The sequence below is a fragment of the Dipodomys spectabilis genome, unplaced genomic scaffold (assembly GCF_019054845.1).
Source record: "Dipodomys spectabilis isolate Male_0828 unplaced genomic scaffold, ASM1905484v1 ptg000024l, whole genome shotgun sequence".
Taxonomy (NCBI): Eukaryota; Metazoa; Chordata; class Mammalia; order Rodentia; family Heteromyidae; genus Dipodomys; species Dipodomys spectabilis.
Genome location: NW_024870701.1, coordinates 12,681,680 through 12,698,531, shown reverse-complemented (window position 1 = coordinate 12,698,531; position 16,852 = coordinate 12,681,680). Strand labels below are relative to the sequence as shown.

The following is a 16,852-nucleotide window of genomic DNA, read 5'->3' as shown; positions in this document are numbered from 1 at the left end:
TACTGGTCAACAGAAGGCTTATAAATCTTTGGGATCTGAAATAAAATTTTGAAGTGTAAAGAAAGGCTTGTAAGGCCCTGAACTTTGAAAATTGCTCTTCCAGTAGAAGAAAGTTTTCTTGAGGACTAAAGTCACGTGCCCATGACATGACATGACAAAGGAGTATATGAAAAGAAAAGGAAGTAGCCATGTTTGGAAGGAAGCATTTGTCAATGGGTGGGGAGAGCTGCCTTCCCTACCTGAAGACAGGACAAGAGTGAAACTACTGAGATTCCACACAGATGATCATTCCATGGGGGGCTGACTGGGACCCCGGCGAGATCACTACACTAGGCCCAGACAGAAGGATGGGTGGTTGGGACAGTTCTCTCCAGTGGCTACACTCCCTTTTAGTGACAATTTATGCATCCAGATGAGCCTGAGCTGCTATTTTTCCATAAAGACAGACAAAAAAACTCACAGAGAGGAGGGAAGATATTTGGACAATTTGGCTTTTATCAAAATAATGATCTATAGTACATTCAGTTATTACAAAGAAGAGCCATTTTGAGAAGAATGCGATGTTGTAATTATAGCTTAGGTAAATCCACGATGAAGAGTCCTTTTTCGTTTCATTTGCTAGCTTGTATTGTTGAGTTAATCTTCAAAAAGCATATTGCTAAAAGGAGAAAGAATAATTTGATGACTTAATTTCTGAATTTGAAAACTACCCCTTAAGTGAATCACAATGACACAGTCTAATTTTTAAGTGGTCTCCATCAGCAGTCTCCTGGCCTGTCTCCCTTTCAGCTGGATTTTGGTCTCCAGGACAATTCCTTGGCCTTTCCGGACCCCATTACTCCGACACCAAGCCATTAGGATGAGCACACAAAGGGGCCTCAGAAAGAAGGTCATCCTGATTTAAGATCTAAACAAGATCCGTAAGATCTGTTATCATGAATTAACTGGAGCAATGCCAAGACCAAGGAAAACATCAGTTGATTTCTTGCCCTTGAGAATGTATTTAATTACCTAGAGACCAAAGAGTTCTGTCCTGATATTGTAATGATTGCCTTTTTCTCTCTTCTCATTGTTTTAACATCATTTTTCTTTAATTCCTTCCTATCTGTATTGACTAAGCGAGAATGCTTATAATAACTCACGTTTTTCAGTTCCTAGGAAAATAAGTTGGCAGCCTCCTCCACTTAGTTCACCAGCCCTCCTCTCTATGCCCTCTTCCACCTGCCTTGCTAACTAAAGCCTGGCTCTTCCCTACTGGGCCAGGGGACCAGCCTACAGACACAGCCACCACCAGGTTGGCCCGTTGGGTCCCACATTGATGACATTGTCCCTTTTGCACCATAAACAAGCTGGAAATAGAGGACAAAAAGACAATGAACATGTATACATTTTAAGTACTCTTCTAATAAGTTTCTGAAGCAATTGATCTATTGCCTCATGGTTAAAGATTGACATTCAGAAACAGACTAATCATTAATGTGAACAAAATTGCTTTCTGTTCACAACTATTACCCATCTTTGGGCTGATTTTCCCCAAAACTTAGTATCTTGATACAGTGTTTTCCATTCAGAATATCTAAACTTAAAATAAAATACAGCATCTCTTAACTGGGTGATGGTGACTTACACCTGTAATCCTAGCTACTTGGGAGGCCAAGATTTAAGAATTGAGGGTCAAAACTAGCTCAGGCAGAGAAGTCCATGAGACTCTTTATTCCAATTAAGCATCAGATGAAGGCATGATTCAAATACTAGAGTGACAGCCTTGAACAAAAAAGCCAAGCAAGAGCTCAAGGCTTTGAGTTCACATCCACAATACTGGCACAAAGAAAGAATACATCTCTTAAATGATAGTTTTTCTTAAAGATGTGCTCTTGCTTTAGTCAGCTGCTATATTTTTATTTTGAAGAATATTCTAACAGGGCCTTTTTTCATTTTACTTCACTTAAAATTTTCAGAGATTCTTATGTATCTGGAAGACTTTTAAAACTCTGCTTTTAAGCAACATTCAGATGTGACGCCACTCCTTTTCCTTCCCCTTCCCCAGTTTCAGAACCATTAATGCAAAGTGAAGGTAATAGGAACTTCAAATCATTCATCCTAGTATTGAAAACCAACCAAAGAATAGTGTGTAAAACGGCCCTAATTCCTCTCCATATGGTTGCACCAATAGGTTTTGAATAACCAACATCAGACTTAACTTACGTTTTCTAGATTTATATTTTCTGTATTTGAACTTGTCTTTGGACGATATTTCTTCCGGGTACAATAGACACTAATGAGCGTGACGATGAGCATCAAGCCAAATACAGCAGCAGTAGAAGAAGCAGCAATGATGATGGTGTCTCGGGTGGAGCCCTTCCTCTCACACCTTTCTCCCATGAACCACCAGTCTTCCCCTGCAGGACACCTGCTCATGGACATGAGATGGAGCCACACACTGACATTTAACTTTGGATGTCTTCTCTGTCAAAGGATTGCCTTTAATCTAGTGATCACCATCAAGTCCCTGAACGACAAAATTACTTCACTCACTCTAGCCTGGAGGGAGATGTGGGACTGGCATCTCAAGGCTACAAAAAGGGAAATTATTACACCTAAGCAGATACTAGAACAACAGGTCCAAGCTAAGGAAGAGAAGTAGCCTAAGGAACAGAATATTGAGCTCCTCGCCTGCTGCCTTCACACCTTGGCCAAGATCCCAGAATTTCAGCGTTTTCATCTAGAAGATGAGAATAGCCATGCTCCAAAGAACAAGGTTATGTGAGGCTTTCATAATTATGCAACTTGTGGGAACTTTTTCAGGCAATTAGAATGTAATGTGCTATATTTCATCAATAGTTCATTGTCTTTGTATCTGTCTGAAGCCCTAAATGTAGTGCAAGGAAAGTGAACATCCCACATGGCTCTTGAAATGACAACGGGCTCATTTCAATCATATGAACTTTCAGTGATCAAACCTGCTTTAACTGGCACCATGAGATTTCTTTCAGAAGAACGAGGCGGTCTTTCCCACACAACCCCTTACCTGCACTCAGCTTTGTCATTTTTGACAGTGCAGATGCCGCCATTCTCACATGTGAAACTGGAGCAGAGGTCAAGGATATCAGAGGTTGGGATTGGCTGCACTTGTGAGGTATTGAGGTGAGCTATGTCTGAGGAAGATAGGAGAACAGGCTGGCATCAGCTCTTGCTTTAATAATCAATCATCCAACCTTTTAGTCTGAGAAGATAAGATGGTCAGGGTACAGCAACAGTCATGACACTGTAATAAAAAGTAGGTGCAGAGAACTGAGCCAAGCTGTAGAGCTGTGACTTAAGCCTGTGCTTGCCTGGGCTGTTGGAACTCAGAGCAACACAAGCCTTGGACACCAGCCTTCAATGGACATGGGGGGGAGGCAGAGCTCAAAAGCACAAATACCAGGTGCTGGTGGCTCCCAGCTGTAATCCTAGCTACTCAGGTGACTGAGCTCTAACCATCATTGTTCAGAACAAGGCCAGTCAGAAAAATCTGTAGCTCTTATCTCCAGTTAACCAGAAAAAAAAGCAGGAACTAGAGATGTAGCTCAAGTGGTAGAACACTACGTAAAGGCAAAAAAGCCAAGCAAGAATGCCAGGTCCTAAGTTTAAATTCCAGTACACACACACACACACACACACACACACACACACACACACACACACACACACACACACACGTATTAAACAGCTAAGGATAAATAATCTTTCTTATGGTGAAGTAACATGTTAGAATTCAAGCAAGATGTTTGGTGGCCTAAAATCCAGAGTCACATTCTTTGCTTTTTCTTGTTGATTTTTTTTTTAAGATATAGGAGGAAAGAGGGTTGTCTTTGATTCAAACAAGACTAAAGAGAGTTAATGAAGATGTGACTTTTTCTCGGCTACTAAAATGTTTTCTCTCCTGACAGAATTATTTAGGAGTCAGGGCCAATTACTCATATCTGTATTTCTAGCTACTTGGGAGGTACAGAAGGATCAAGATTCTAGGCCAGCCTGGGTAAAAAATAAAATAAAGTTCTTGAGATCCTATCTCAACAGAAAAAGCTGGTGGTGGCAAATGCTGGCCATGCCAGCGACAGAGAAGATCACAGTTCAAGCTAGCCGGGGCAAGCTGTGAGGCTCTGACTCAAAATAACCAGAGCTACCAAGTATCAGTGGCTCATGACTGTAATCTCAGCTATTTGGGAGTTTGAGGCCGGCTCAGGAAGAAAAGTTCACAAGACCCCCTCTCAATGCATAGCTGGGAAAGTGGCATGCACCTGTCATCCTAAACTTAAGTCTGAGATTCCCTCTCAACAGAGGAAAGTTAGACATGGCTGTGTGCATCTGGCATACCAGCAATGGATGGTAAGCTTAAATAAACAGATCGTGTTCCAACATGGGGAAGAAAAAAAGCAGGTTAGAGGCATGGCTTAGCACTAGAGCACCTGTCTAGCAAGCACGAGGCTACAAGGCCCTGAGTTGAAACCGCAGTAATACCAAAAAAATGTTATTTTGATGGCTGGGAATGTGGCTCAGTGATAGAGTGCTTGTCTTGCATGCATGAGGCCCTGGGTTTGATTCCTCAGCACCACATAAGCAAAAAGAAAAAATCCAGAAGTGGCACTGTGGCTCAAGTGGTAGAGCGCTAGCCTTGAGCTCAAGAGCTGAGGGACAGCGCCCAGGCCCAGAGTTCAGGCTCCATGACTGGACCCCCCCAAAAAAATGTTATTTTGGATTATCTTTTCCCAAGAAGTATCATCTTGATCTACCCTAATGGACACTGTTTTGCTAGTACCACCTCTCCTCGCAAGGAAGACTCTGCTTTACTGAGCTACATGTGGATTTTTAACAGTAGATGAATTTCATCATATAATATAGAACATGGAAATTACCAGATTATCTGGAAAGTATAATTATTGGCTTCCCTGGATAAGATACTTTAAAGAGCAATAGACCAATGTCATTACTGCCAAGATGTGTGTGCTTTTACACATATGCATGTGTGTCCATCTAAAACAGATGACAAAACAGTCCATTTCTGGTTTGATTTGATGTACTTGTGTGATATTTTTATGTTTGAATCCTAGAATATAGTCCATGAAAATATTAGCTATTCTGTAATTCATTTCTCAAGAAATTTCCACGAAGAAATAATTATACTCTTTCCCTGACACTTTCACTGTTTCAAATGAAATTATTTTCATATTGTTACTATTTTTAACAATAATATCGATACTATTTTATTTAATAATATTTTATTAGTAATAAAAATATTATTGTTAAAAGAAGCTCCCACTCATGCCCATTTCCTTCCCCATCCTATAATATACCTAAAAATGAAACTCAGAAGAACATAGTAAATAATCAATGGCCACACACAGCACAATAAAAAATAGGTACAATAAAACTATTTTTATTGACCTACCTTCCACTGTAAGTAGGATAAAAACATCATTTCCCTTTATAAAATCTCTGCTTTGCATCCTCTTACGGCTTAGAAAAATGCTGGTTCCATAGCCCCGGCCTCTGTGAAACTGAGTTCCATTAGGGAACGAAACCACAGCTCCCACTTTGGAAGGCCTGTCCCAAAAATAGTTCCCATTACCTGGAAAGGCAATTTATATTAATGGATTGTGTTTAGCATCATCATAGCTTTCAGTAGTAGGAAAGAACAGGCAACGTGAAACACAATTAGGATGGAGCTCAAAATAATTAAATGATGCTATTGACCTGTGATGTATTCCCTGGCAAACCACTGGAGCTTGTTCATTTATACTGTCCTAAAGGAAATGAGATTGCCTGGCAGGGAAGACTGCTTACTAGACTGTTCACTCATAAGTGGAGAGGACCAAAAGTCCCCTAGCTGGAGATCTCACACCTGTGCTTTTTGACCAGAACAGAGACCCTCTTAGAATCATGCCTCTGTGGCCTTTGAAGTCTAGAGAGCCTTTGTAACTGTGTTAAAGTTATAGGTTAAACCAGTAGGTTGGGCCAGGTGCCAGTGGCTAATGCCTGTAATCCTAGCTACACAGGAGGCTGAGATCTGAGGTCCAAGGTTCAAAGCCAGTCAGAGCTGACAAGTCCCCATGAGACTCTTGTTTCCAATTAACCATCAGAAAAACTGGAAGTGGTGCTGTGGCTCAATGTGGTAGAGAAATAGCCTTGAGCAAAAAGAGCTCAGGGACAATGCCCAGGCCCTCCTGTGTTCAAGCCCCACAAGGGGCAGGGGGTAGGGGTAGAAGGGGGGTTCACGCAGGGAGGGGAGGGAAGCTATAGGTTGAACTCAGAGCAGGGTATGCTGTCCCTTAGCTTTTTCTACCTCTTGAACCACAGCTCTACTTCTGGCTTTTGGAGTGGTTGACTTGGAGATAAGAGCCTTACAAACTTTTCTGCCCAGGTTGGCTTTGAACCACTATCCTCAGATATCAGCCTCCTGAGCATCTAGGATTACAGGTGTGAACCACCAGCACCTGGCAGTTGTTAAGTTTTTAATATTAGCATGAAATATTTTATTTCATTAACTGAATTAAATGACACTTCATTGTCATTCAGGGAGAAACATTTTGGTAAAAGAGTGAAAATTGTGAATGTTAGGTTCTCTATATTCCCTTTGTGAAGATTACTTTTAAATCAATGTAAGTTGCTCTTTGATACATCCTTTTTCATTTAAAAACTTCAAAATTTAGCAATATTCAGCTTGTTATAATTCTGTTTTTTTCCTCTATTAGTTTCTGTGAGACAAAAGATTGACATAACTGAAGATTAACATAACCTTCCCACCAACACTCCAGTGCACCTGCCCAACTTCTTCCTTCTGACCCCAATCCACCCTATTCCAAGAGATACATTGCCACCAAGGCAAGATGGATTAGGAGAACACATCAGAGGAACTGTCCATACCAGGCCTTCTCAACAGATTCCCATACTTAATCTCTCCTAATTCTCATAACAACACTGTGGGGTTACTATTACTGCCCCACTTTTAGAGCTGAGGACAGTAGAGCTCCAAGAAGTTATTTGCTCAAGGTCACCTAATTAATGAGAAGCAAACCTTGGATTTGAATATGCAGATATATCTAACGCACCTTATATAAACACTGAAAATTTAGGGATGGTCCCCAATTTCCAGTACCTTCTCTATTCCTCAACATAACAGTTGCTGTTTGGAGGCTTGTCCTCAACCATTGAAATCTTTTCCCAAAATATCTTTCATTCAGAAAACTCAGGTTAGCAATTTCCTAGGTGCTCAACTGTGCAATTCCCTCAGTCCCAAATCATCTGTCCTCCCCCACCACTCAGAACAATGGTTGTGTATTAGCAATAAAGAAAATGAGTCACGAACCAGTGGTCATAAATGGGTCTGTAGTGACACTTCGCTGGTTGGACATACGCTGCCGAATGTCAGGATTTTGATCCAAGAGCGTCATCGTGGCTTGCTGCCAAGGACATGGCCACTGTAACTGATCATCATTGGCTCCAGAAATCAAGTGAAAATATATGCCGACATCAGTCCCAGATTTTAGATCCAAGTAAATCTGAAAAGCATAACCTTTAGGAGAATAAAATGGAGGGCTATACAGAGTCCCATTTTGGCTCTCAACGAGCTGTGTGAAATTCCTTATATGCCAGATATGATGAGGGCAACGTGTCTCAGAAAGATTGATGTCGTCAATAGACAAACCACCGGATGATGCACCGGAGCCTCTGAGTCCTTCAAACACCACTCGAAATTTGTTGGTCACTTGTAGTGTTACATAATAAAGTTGCCAGCTTCCAACTGGTATTTCTGCAGAGACAGTCATTATTGCAAAGAAGAGAAAGGACTATGAATTATGCTTCAACATGGTCAACATTGGACTCTTCATGGTTAAATGATTACCCAAGAAACATTTAATTCCTACAGTATAAAGTAGTTTTTCTTATTTCTCAAACTTCTGAAGCCCAGAATGATTTACCTCAGGGCATTTGTGTGAGGTCAGACTGTTTTCTGGAATATCTTAATGATTGTATAGTTGTTTCTCAGATCTGATACCCTTTTCCAAAACAGAGTAAACAAGCAATAATGTCCAATTCATGAGTACTTCATGCTTTATTTATGTGTCTCCAGCCATTATATGTTGGTTATGTTAACTTTTAATATCTGTATCCGTGATTCTGTAAATGTTCATCTAGTGCTTTCTTTAACGTATTCATAGTTTAATTGTAATACTTCCTTCACATGCAAAACTTTTAATCAACTTTGTAATGGTATAAAACAGAAATCTGCCAGACCCAAGAAGGTCTATATGATACTATGTCCTCCTTAAATCATTAGCTAGCAAGTTAACATTATAAACATTATATCTGAACTAGGCATTGGTGGCTCATGATTGTAATCCTAGCTACTCAGCAGGTCTGAAGATCACAGTTCAAAGCCAGCCCAAACAGGAAAGTCCATGGGACTTCTATTTCTTACTAACCATCAATAAGACAAAAGTGGAACTGTGGCTCAAGTGGTAGAGCATCAGCCTGAACAAAGAAGCTAAGGGACAGAATCCAGGTCCTGAGTTCAATCCCCAGTGCTGGCACACAATAGAGGGTCTTATCTGATATTTGGTATCACCTCTTTTTTTCCAACCTCCACTTCATTCTCAAGTATTATCTTAGACCACTAGGTAGCACTATGTGGTATGTCATTTTATATTATTTTCTTATATCACATCTTCTAATGTGAAGCAGTACACTAAAAATCTTCAGAACTTTCCAGGTAGGCAACAGATAAGAAATTCACGCCAAACTAGCAGTTAACACAATGATTTAAGACATCAATATATCAATAATTAATGAGCAGCACAATTTCTTGAAAATAAATTCAAGTATCCAAATTATAGAAATGATATGAAACTAAGAAAATTGAAGCAAGTATATGGGTTAGGAGGAATGGGGAAGAATAATGAAAGAGTGACATCTACCAAGATGCATTGTACCCATAAACCAATTTGTTGAGTGGTGACTTCTTTGTACAACTACTTAAAGATAACAAACATAGAATTAAAATGTGAAATGCTATTTTCTGTGGATGGATGCTAGATTGAACAAAAACTCTCAAGACAGCTTTTATTTCATTATTTTCAATATTATCAGTTAAGCCATGATTCCTCAGTGCTTTTGTCTATTACCATCTACCGAAGAATACTAATAGTAAGGATCTCCCTCCAAACCTTGTATTAAAATGCATAACAAAACATAATATTTGCATTAACACAAATGAGCATATGTAAGGTTTTTATGTCTACATCTATAATATTTAATTTTTGGTGGGGGAGGGGTCCGGTTGTGGGGCCTGAACTCCAGGCCTGGGCGCTGTCCCTCAGCTCTTCAGCTCAAGGCTAGCACTCTACCACTTGAGCCACAGCGCCACTTCCGGCTTTTTTGTATTTGCTTATGTGGTGCTGAGGAATCGAACTCAGGGCCTCAGGCATGCAAGGCAAGTACTCTACCACTGACCCAGCCCCTATAACATTTAATTTTGTATATAAGTTGTACATGGCTCAAGTAGTAAGGGCCTTGAGTTCACACCCCAAAATCATCATAAAAACAAAACAAAGAAGAATTTCATTTTCTCATTGTTTATAGATGTTCAAAGAAGAAAGCATCTATATTTCAGATTGTTCCTCCTGGCTAAACAGAGAGGAGGGATGGCATGATATATAGTACAAGGTAGGCTCATTTTGTTATAGGTTTTGCTCAATTCATCAAGCCAACCAGTCAATACACAGAGCAGAGTAATGTATTTGCCACCTCACATCCCTTTCTTCCCCAGGGAACTTTCTTAGCCATCTGCTTCAATAGGTGGTCAACTTGGCCCCTATCTCTGATGCATGATTGTTATAAAGTGTGAGCACTTATGCTCCACTTAGGAATTGCTCTGGCAATAGCCTTTAGTACAAGTCACTACAGTCTATGGAGGGGGGGGGGGGGGGCGGGGCCTGACAGGGGGTGGGGGTCCTGGACCTGAGTATTGTTCCTGAGCTTTATTGCTTGTGGTTCTCTACCAGATGAGCCACAGTTCCACTTCTAGTTGATTGGTGGTTAACTGAAGATAAAAGTTTCACAAACTTTCTTGCCTGAGATGGCTTTGAACCTCGTTCCTCTGATCTGAGCAACCTGAGTAGCTAGGATTACAGAAGTGAGCCTGGCTCCAGTCACTAGTCCTTTAGTGGAATTTATTTGTAAAGGTAAAATTAAGAAAAAGAGTTCCTTCTGCAGTTGATAAGAGGTAAACTTGGAGCCAAAAGGACCAAAATAGCAGTCTATTCTGATATAAACAAGAGACTCCAACAAAACGCAGAGAAAGGCCGGGTGCTTCCAAGATCAGTTCCTCCCTCATCATCCCACAGTCTAGTTGCACTGAGCTGATGACCCTTCCCATTTTGCCCAAGCTAGTTTACACTGTATTTTTATGAGCCGTATCACACAATATAACACCCATAGAGGATCTATCTCATAATAGCTTCTTTATCAAACAAGATCATATTCTCTTTGAGAACTAGTGAGTCAACAGCCCCTGCCTGCTTTAAGTTGTCGCATTAAGGCATTGTCTCGTTCTGAACCCAAACAAGAATGACAAGACTGTACCTTTGATTTCCTGTATGAGAGTTAAAGTACCATTCAGATTGCCTGCAGAATACTCCCTAATGTAGATGTTCAGTCGATCATTTTCATTTCCACTATTATATAAATAAAATTCCAAGCATTGAAATCCTCTCTTAGGGTAGAATATTCTGCTTTCCAACACTGCTGTTGCTCCCTCGTTTACAGAGCTGCTGTCGAAATGCATAAAGAAACCAGAACCTGTTAAGAGGAAATAGCAGAATTAAGAGAAAGCATACTGGGTAAGGAGATGTGAATCTGTTACCAGTGGGACAGTCTTTGTGTTAATCCTAACTCAGTCTTAAGGCAGACACTTCAGGAGACACGTATCTAGCTAGCCTGTGGAATAGCTAACTGACATAACATAAAAGTCAAATCTAGCATATTTAAAATATTTATAATAGTAGGGGTTTGCTTGTAAGCACTGACCATTTTACTTACTTTCATTTACTATCAGATTCAAGATAAAGTAAATGTAAATATCAAATGCTAATTTTTAAAAATGCAATACGACTCTCCAAACCATTATTGAGCAGTAGGACCAAAAGGTAGTTTCTATAAGAAACGTCTTTCAAGTGCCCTAAGACCAGGTCCAAGTGGAAACACCTATCACCCATAAGACACCAAGGAGAGTTGTCTCCCTTCTGAAAATAAGTTAAAGAGAAATGGAAATTGTGTCCAAATGAGAGCTTGAAACACGACTAGGTAAGAGGTTCAAGTATGATTCCTAAGTACTTCTGGGCAAGTGACCCACTTTGTGAAGACAGGAGAAAAGGCAGCTAGGAAAACAGGATCTTGCCAACCTGCCCATTTTTCTTGAACATTTTTGAAGTTCTTTGGCCTTAAGCTGACAAAAAGAAAGGAAGGCAAAAAAAAGGCAGGGAAGATAGGAAGGGAAGAAAAGAGAAAAAAAAATTAATGAAACTCTTGGAAGATATTAGAAATACAGCAACCACCAGGCAAGATCTACATTATCATATTTTAAAATGCCATTCATAAGGAAAAGGTTAAAATCATAATAACTAATTCCAGAATTTGAAAGGACCTTCCCAGTTCTCTGCTTCCATTTGTAACTCTCAATGTTTTAAATTAGCTCTAATGAAAGAACAGTAATTCTGGTCTGAATATATAAATTCATTTCCTTCACCTTATAGTTAGTATTTGCTAAATTCCCACTATGGGCAACTGCTATGATCTAAATCTCTCCCCAGATGTTCACGTGTTGATGGCATTTGCGGGAGGGGCCTTTGGCAGGTAATTACAATTGCATGAGAGTGAGCCCTTCATGCTGGTATTAATGACTTTATGAGAAAAAGGGATCTGAGCTGTCACACTTGCTCTCTGCCATGTTTCACTGCCGCAAGAGGGCCCTTATCAAATATCAAGGAGATGCCAGACTGTCCTTTGACTTCCCAACCACCAGAACTATAAGAGATTTTTTTTATAAATTAGAAACTAGAGTCTTGCCAGGCACCAGTGGCTCACACCTATAATCCTAGCTAATCAAGAGGTTGAGATTTGAGGATCAAGGTTTGACACGAACTTGGACAGGAAAGTCTGTGAGACTTCTATCTCTAATTAACCACCAAAAAGCCAGAAATGGAGCTGTAGCTCAAGTGGTACAGTGCCAGCCTTGAGCAAAAATGCTCAGGGATAGCACCCAGGTCCTGAGTTCAAGCCCCAGGACAGTCATTTCAAAATATACTCAGTTTCAGGTACCCAGTTATAGCAACAAAATACAAACTAAATAGGGCACTATAGTGGGCATTTAAATGTGATTTTAGTGGTAGGTTACTTATTTAAAAAAAAAAGACAACATATCCTTGATTTCTTACTAGAGATGCTCACTTTCAAAAACAGGTGAAAAGTGCATCCGACTAGGTTAAAGCGACCATTTTCTGACCCTCTGGTCTTTCTCTCTCTCCCTTTCTCCTTCCTTCTTCCCTCTTTTTCCTTCTTCCCTGTGTACCTCCCTCTATCTATATGGAACAACTGTCCACTATCAATACAGATTTTAAATGATATAGAAAAAGAAAAACATGTTTTCGCTACTAGAGACCTTAACCCCTGTGCAGATCATTAAACTCTCTGGCAGTTGCTTCAAGTTCTAAAGTCTACTTTCATTTATTTGTTATAGAAATGAGCAAATAAATAGAAACCTGGAAGTTGTAGATAAATCACTTCTTAATTTAGACAAAACTGAGATGGAAAAGGATACTCATTGCCATATCTTCTTCAAGTATTTTTTAACAAAAATCATATATCATATCCAGCTACAAGTCTAAAATGAATTCTTGATCTAATGCTGTCTGTTAGAGTCTCTTGTATTCTGTAAGTTGTTAGAAAATGTGCCTGAAATAAAAGTCCTTCCAGTAGACTTGTTCAACCACTTTGGAAAGCAGTATGGAGGTTCCTCAAAAGACTACACATAGAGCTCCCCTATGACCCAGCAATCCCACTTCTGGGCATTTACCCAAACAATTACAAACAAGGCCATACTAAAGCTACCAACACAACTATGTTTATTACAGCATGATTCATCATAGCTAAGATATGGAACCAACCCAGATGCCCCTCAGTAGATGAATGGATCAAGAAAATATGATATATCTATAAATATAGATATATCTATAGATATATAGATATAGATATGGCCTCCATCAGAAAGAATGACACCACCCCATTTGTTAGTACTTGGAAAAATTCTATTAAGTGCAGTAAGCCAGACCCAAAGTAACATAGATGCCATGCTTTCCCTTATTTGCAATAACTAGTATATGTCTAGGATAAGCAGAAAAGGCCAAAAGCTATGTACATATGACCATATAAGATAATGCTAAGCAAAATGAGCCCCAAGATAGGGACACAAGAGGTTTTCTCTTTCTTGCTGTTGTTTTTAATGTACTTATAATGTACTATGTAATTTTTTTGTTTCTTTTGTATATTCTTCCCACACAGTATAACCCCTGTTTTCACTGTATTTGATTCCAGTGCCCTGCATCTTTTATATACATTTTTCTAATTTGGGGAGGGGAAAGGAAATAACAAAATGCTGAAATAAGGATACAGGTTAACCCATTGTAGCAATGAGAAGTACAAGACAGTATGTTGAAAACTTTACAACTTTGGGGTGGCAGAGGGAGGAGTTGGGGAGGTGGGGAGGGAAGGGATGGTAGGAGAAAAACAAAGGAGGGGGTAAAAATGCCCAATACAAAATGTACTCATTACCTTACTCATGTAACGGTAACCCCTCTGTACAGTATCTTTACAATAATATATATATATATATATATATATAATTAAAAAATAAAAGTTCTTTCAGGAGATACTGTCCTCTTCAGTTCTGAGCACACACTGATTCCTCACACAATTGAACTCTGATTTGTACAAGGAAAAATATCCTTTCAAAATAAAAGCAAAGCGATTAGCCAAGTCATCATAATGCACTAGGCACATCCCTTTGTAGCAATTGAACTGATTATCCTGGACAATTCTGAAAGAAATGAGAGAGAAAAGCCCAGACTTTCATAGCAAAAAGAAGTTGCTACTGAGTGGGAAATCTAGAAGAATCTCATTGCTGTTACCTTTGCATTGGCCCATGTTGGAGTGATCATTCTCTGGGCCACTGGAAACCTGTGAAACCCGTTGCCAGTCAGCACTATCTCTTGAACTTTGAACCATACCACACACATTTTCTAGTTCAAAATTGCATGAGTCCATGAAGGTTAAGGAAGAGGCTACAAAAGGAAAAAGGAAATCATGAACACTTATATAGCATGGTAATCTAAGTAATAAAAACAGTTTATCACAGAAGTATGAAGTTTGTCAGGTTGGCATTAAAGGGAACACCTAGTTAATTCTGAGAGATGGAAAGAGCCTCCTCTATCTGCAGAAGCCTTATTGCCAAACTGATTATGCAAATCCCAAAATGCAACCTACACCAAATATTTTCTTCTAACTATTTGTAGAAACCTGAGTCTACATTCCCCTTATCATTCAAATCACTGAACCAAAAACCCAGATTAATTTGTTCAATTTTCTGTTATACTATATAGATTTTAGTTGAAAAATGGTCTGATCATTAAACTGGTTAGTATTTGAATCACTAACAGCTTCAAAAACCTTGGGTACATTCCAACAAGGGACGCAATTTGATTTTAGGATCTCATGGCCAGACCTGCAATGTGAGAAGAAAAATGCTATATCCAAGTCATAGATTGGGATCTGAGTGCTCACAAAACCCAAAATACATAACTTATCACTTTTTCCAATATAGCCAAAGGAAATACAAGTTACTCCAAAGAACCTTCACCTACAGCAGTTATACAGTCGATTCAACTTTAAGAGATCATAGTCACTGAAGTCCATTCGTTGGCCAATCACATCCTCAAAGTCTGAGATTCTGGTTACAATGGTTGGCTCTGTTCCATTTTGGAATGCAGTTTTGCTGTAGTGCATTACTGAGGTATAATCATAGGGAACATTCAAGGAGTCTGATACTTTGTCATCGTAGATGTTAAAATTGTGCTCTCTGCCTAAGTGATACATAAAATTTTCAATTATTTGATATTCATAAAACTCAGCTTAGAAATAAAGACTATAATAAAGTAGAGCAGGCTTTACAAGCAATCTATTTCAAGTGTTGTACATATTCCTGTCTTAACAATATAATAGAACAATGTTATCAGCAGTCATATGGATCTACTGCAACCCAAAGTTGGGATATGAACAGTTGATTTGGTCTAGGGGAACTCCTAGTGGAAAAGTTCTGTAAAGTGGTATCAAGCCATGCACATGTAACTCTAGCATTCAAGAGGCAAAGGCAAGAGAAAATCACAAGTTTGAGGCCAGCCTGGGATGCATAGGAATTTCAGGCCAGGCTCAGACTACATAGGGAAACCCTATCTCAAAAATAAATACAAAAGGGCTGGCAAGGTAGCTCAGTGGTAGAGTGCTTGCCTTGCATGCATAAGGCCCTGAGTTCGATTCCTCAACACCACATAAACAGAAAAGGCCAGAAATGGCGCTGTGGTTCAAGTGGTAGAGCCAAAGAGCAGAGGGACAGCACCCAAGCCCAGAGTTCAGGCCCATGACCAACAAAAAAATAATAATAAATAAATAAATACAAAAATAGTGGTATTGACCCACACATAAAACTGAATGACAAGAAAGCAAAACAGGCTCTACCACAAAGTGGAAAGTTGCCATCAAGAGGAGGGAGAGTGAACAGAGATGGTAAATGAGGATAAATATGATTGAAATAGTTTATTCATATGTATGAAAATAGAAATTGCTTTAGGAGTAGACAGGAAGTAAGGAAGAGTGATAGAAAGGGTAAGTTTTGTCTGGATACAGTATGTAGAAATGTCACAGCCCCTTCCCTGTATAACTAATGTAAAAGGGGTTGGCGGGGGAGGGAGGAAGGGAGGGAAAAATTGTTGAAACAGTGATAATAGAAATTTGAGAGCATCCACAGCAGATACATATGATAGTAAGAGGACTCAGGAGAAATAGTAAGATGGGATTTGGGAATGTAATGTAGACAAATGTCATTAGAATGGATTGACACGGGGAATCCATGGTTACTCAAACATATATAGATGTATTTAAATCCTGGAAGCTGTATTTAACAATAGCATATTACATGTTTCCAAATTGCTGAGAGTAGTTTCAAATGTTTTACCACAAAAAAAAATACTAAATGAGGTGACAGATATGCTCGTTTGTTTTAATCATTCCACATTATGTACATCTATCAAACCATCATTTTGTAGCCCATAAAGACACAATTATGGTTTGTCAATTTAAACTATTGAAGTTTTAAAATGAAAACAAAACATTTAAAGAAAATTCCAGTCTACTTAGCATCCCACCAATTGATCACAATTAAATCAGGTGGCTTTGTTCATACAGTAAACTATGCCTTGTCTTTAAAACATATCAACATGTTACCAAATGTGGGCAGAAGTGTCTACCAAAAATAAGCCAGTGAGAACCATCAATTGAAACTATTTTAAAGCTAAACATGCTCTTTTCAAGAAATCTTTAGTTTTCTATGGTACAGCAGTGTAACTAGCTATAAATTGTAAGTTAATTTTGTATATGCTTTGAGAGACACTAATTTCTAAGGGAAGCACAGTACTAGGGCTCTGGGATACTAGCACCCCAACAACTTTCAGCTGCTTCCACTTAATACTAAGTCAGAGGCTAAATGAAG

The 16,852-nt window shown here is 39.2% G+C and overlaps 1 protein-coding gene across 1 annotated transcript in view; it reads right to left on the bottom strand.

Moving 5' to 3' along the window:
- Nucleotides 1-537: 537 nt before the first annotated feature.
- Mep1b (meprin A subunit beta) overlaps nt 538-16,852 on the bottom strand; it is a 30,668-nt gene continuing 14,353 nt past the window's right edge. Inside the window, exons 9-16 of the mRNA XM_042674999.1 lie at nt 14,952-15,170; nt 14,220-14,372; nt 10,621-10,836; nt 7,346-7,789; nt 5,429-5,608; nt 3,029-3,155; nt 2,206-2,410; nt 538-658 (exon numbers count right to left, since the gene is read on the bottom strand). Of these exons, the coding sequence (XP_042530933.1) occupies nt 644-658; nt 2,206-2,410; nt 3,029-3,155; nt 5,429-5,608; nt 7,346-7,789; nt 10,621-10,836; nt 14,220-14,372; nt 14,952-15,170 (1,559 nt within the window). The 3' untranslated portion in view covers nt 538-643. The remainder of the gene's footprint in view (nt 659-2,205; nt 2,411-3,028; nt 3,156-5,428; nt 5,609-7,345; nt 7,790-10,620; nt 10,837-14,219; nt 14,373-14,951; nt 15,171-16,852) is intronic.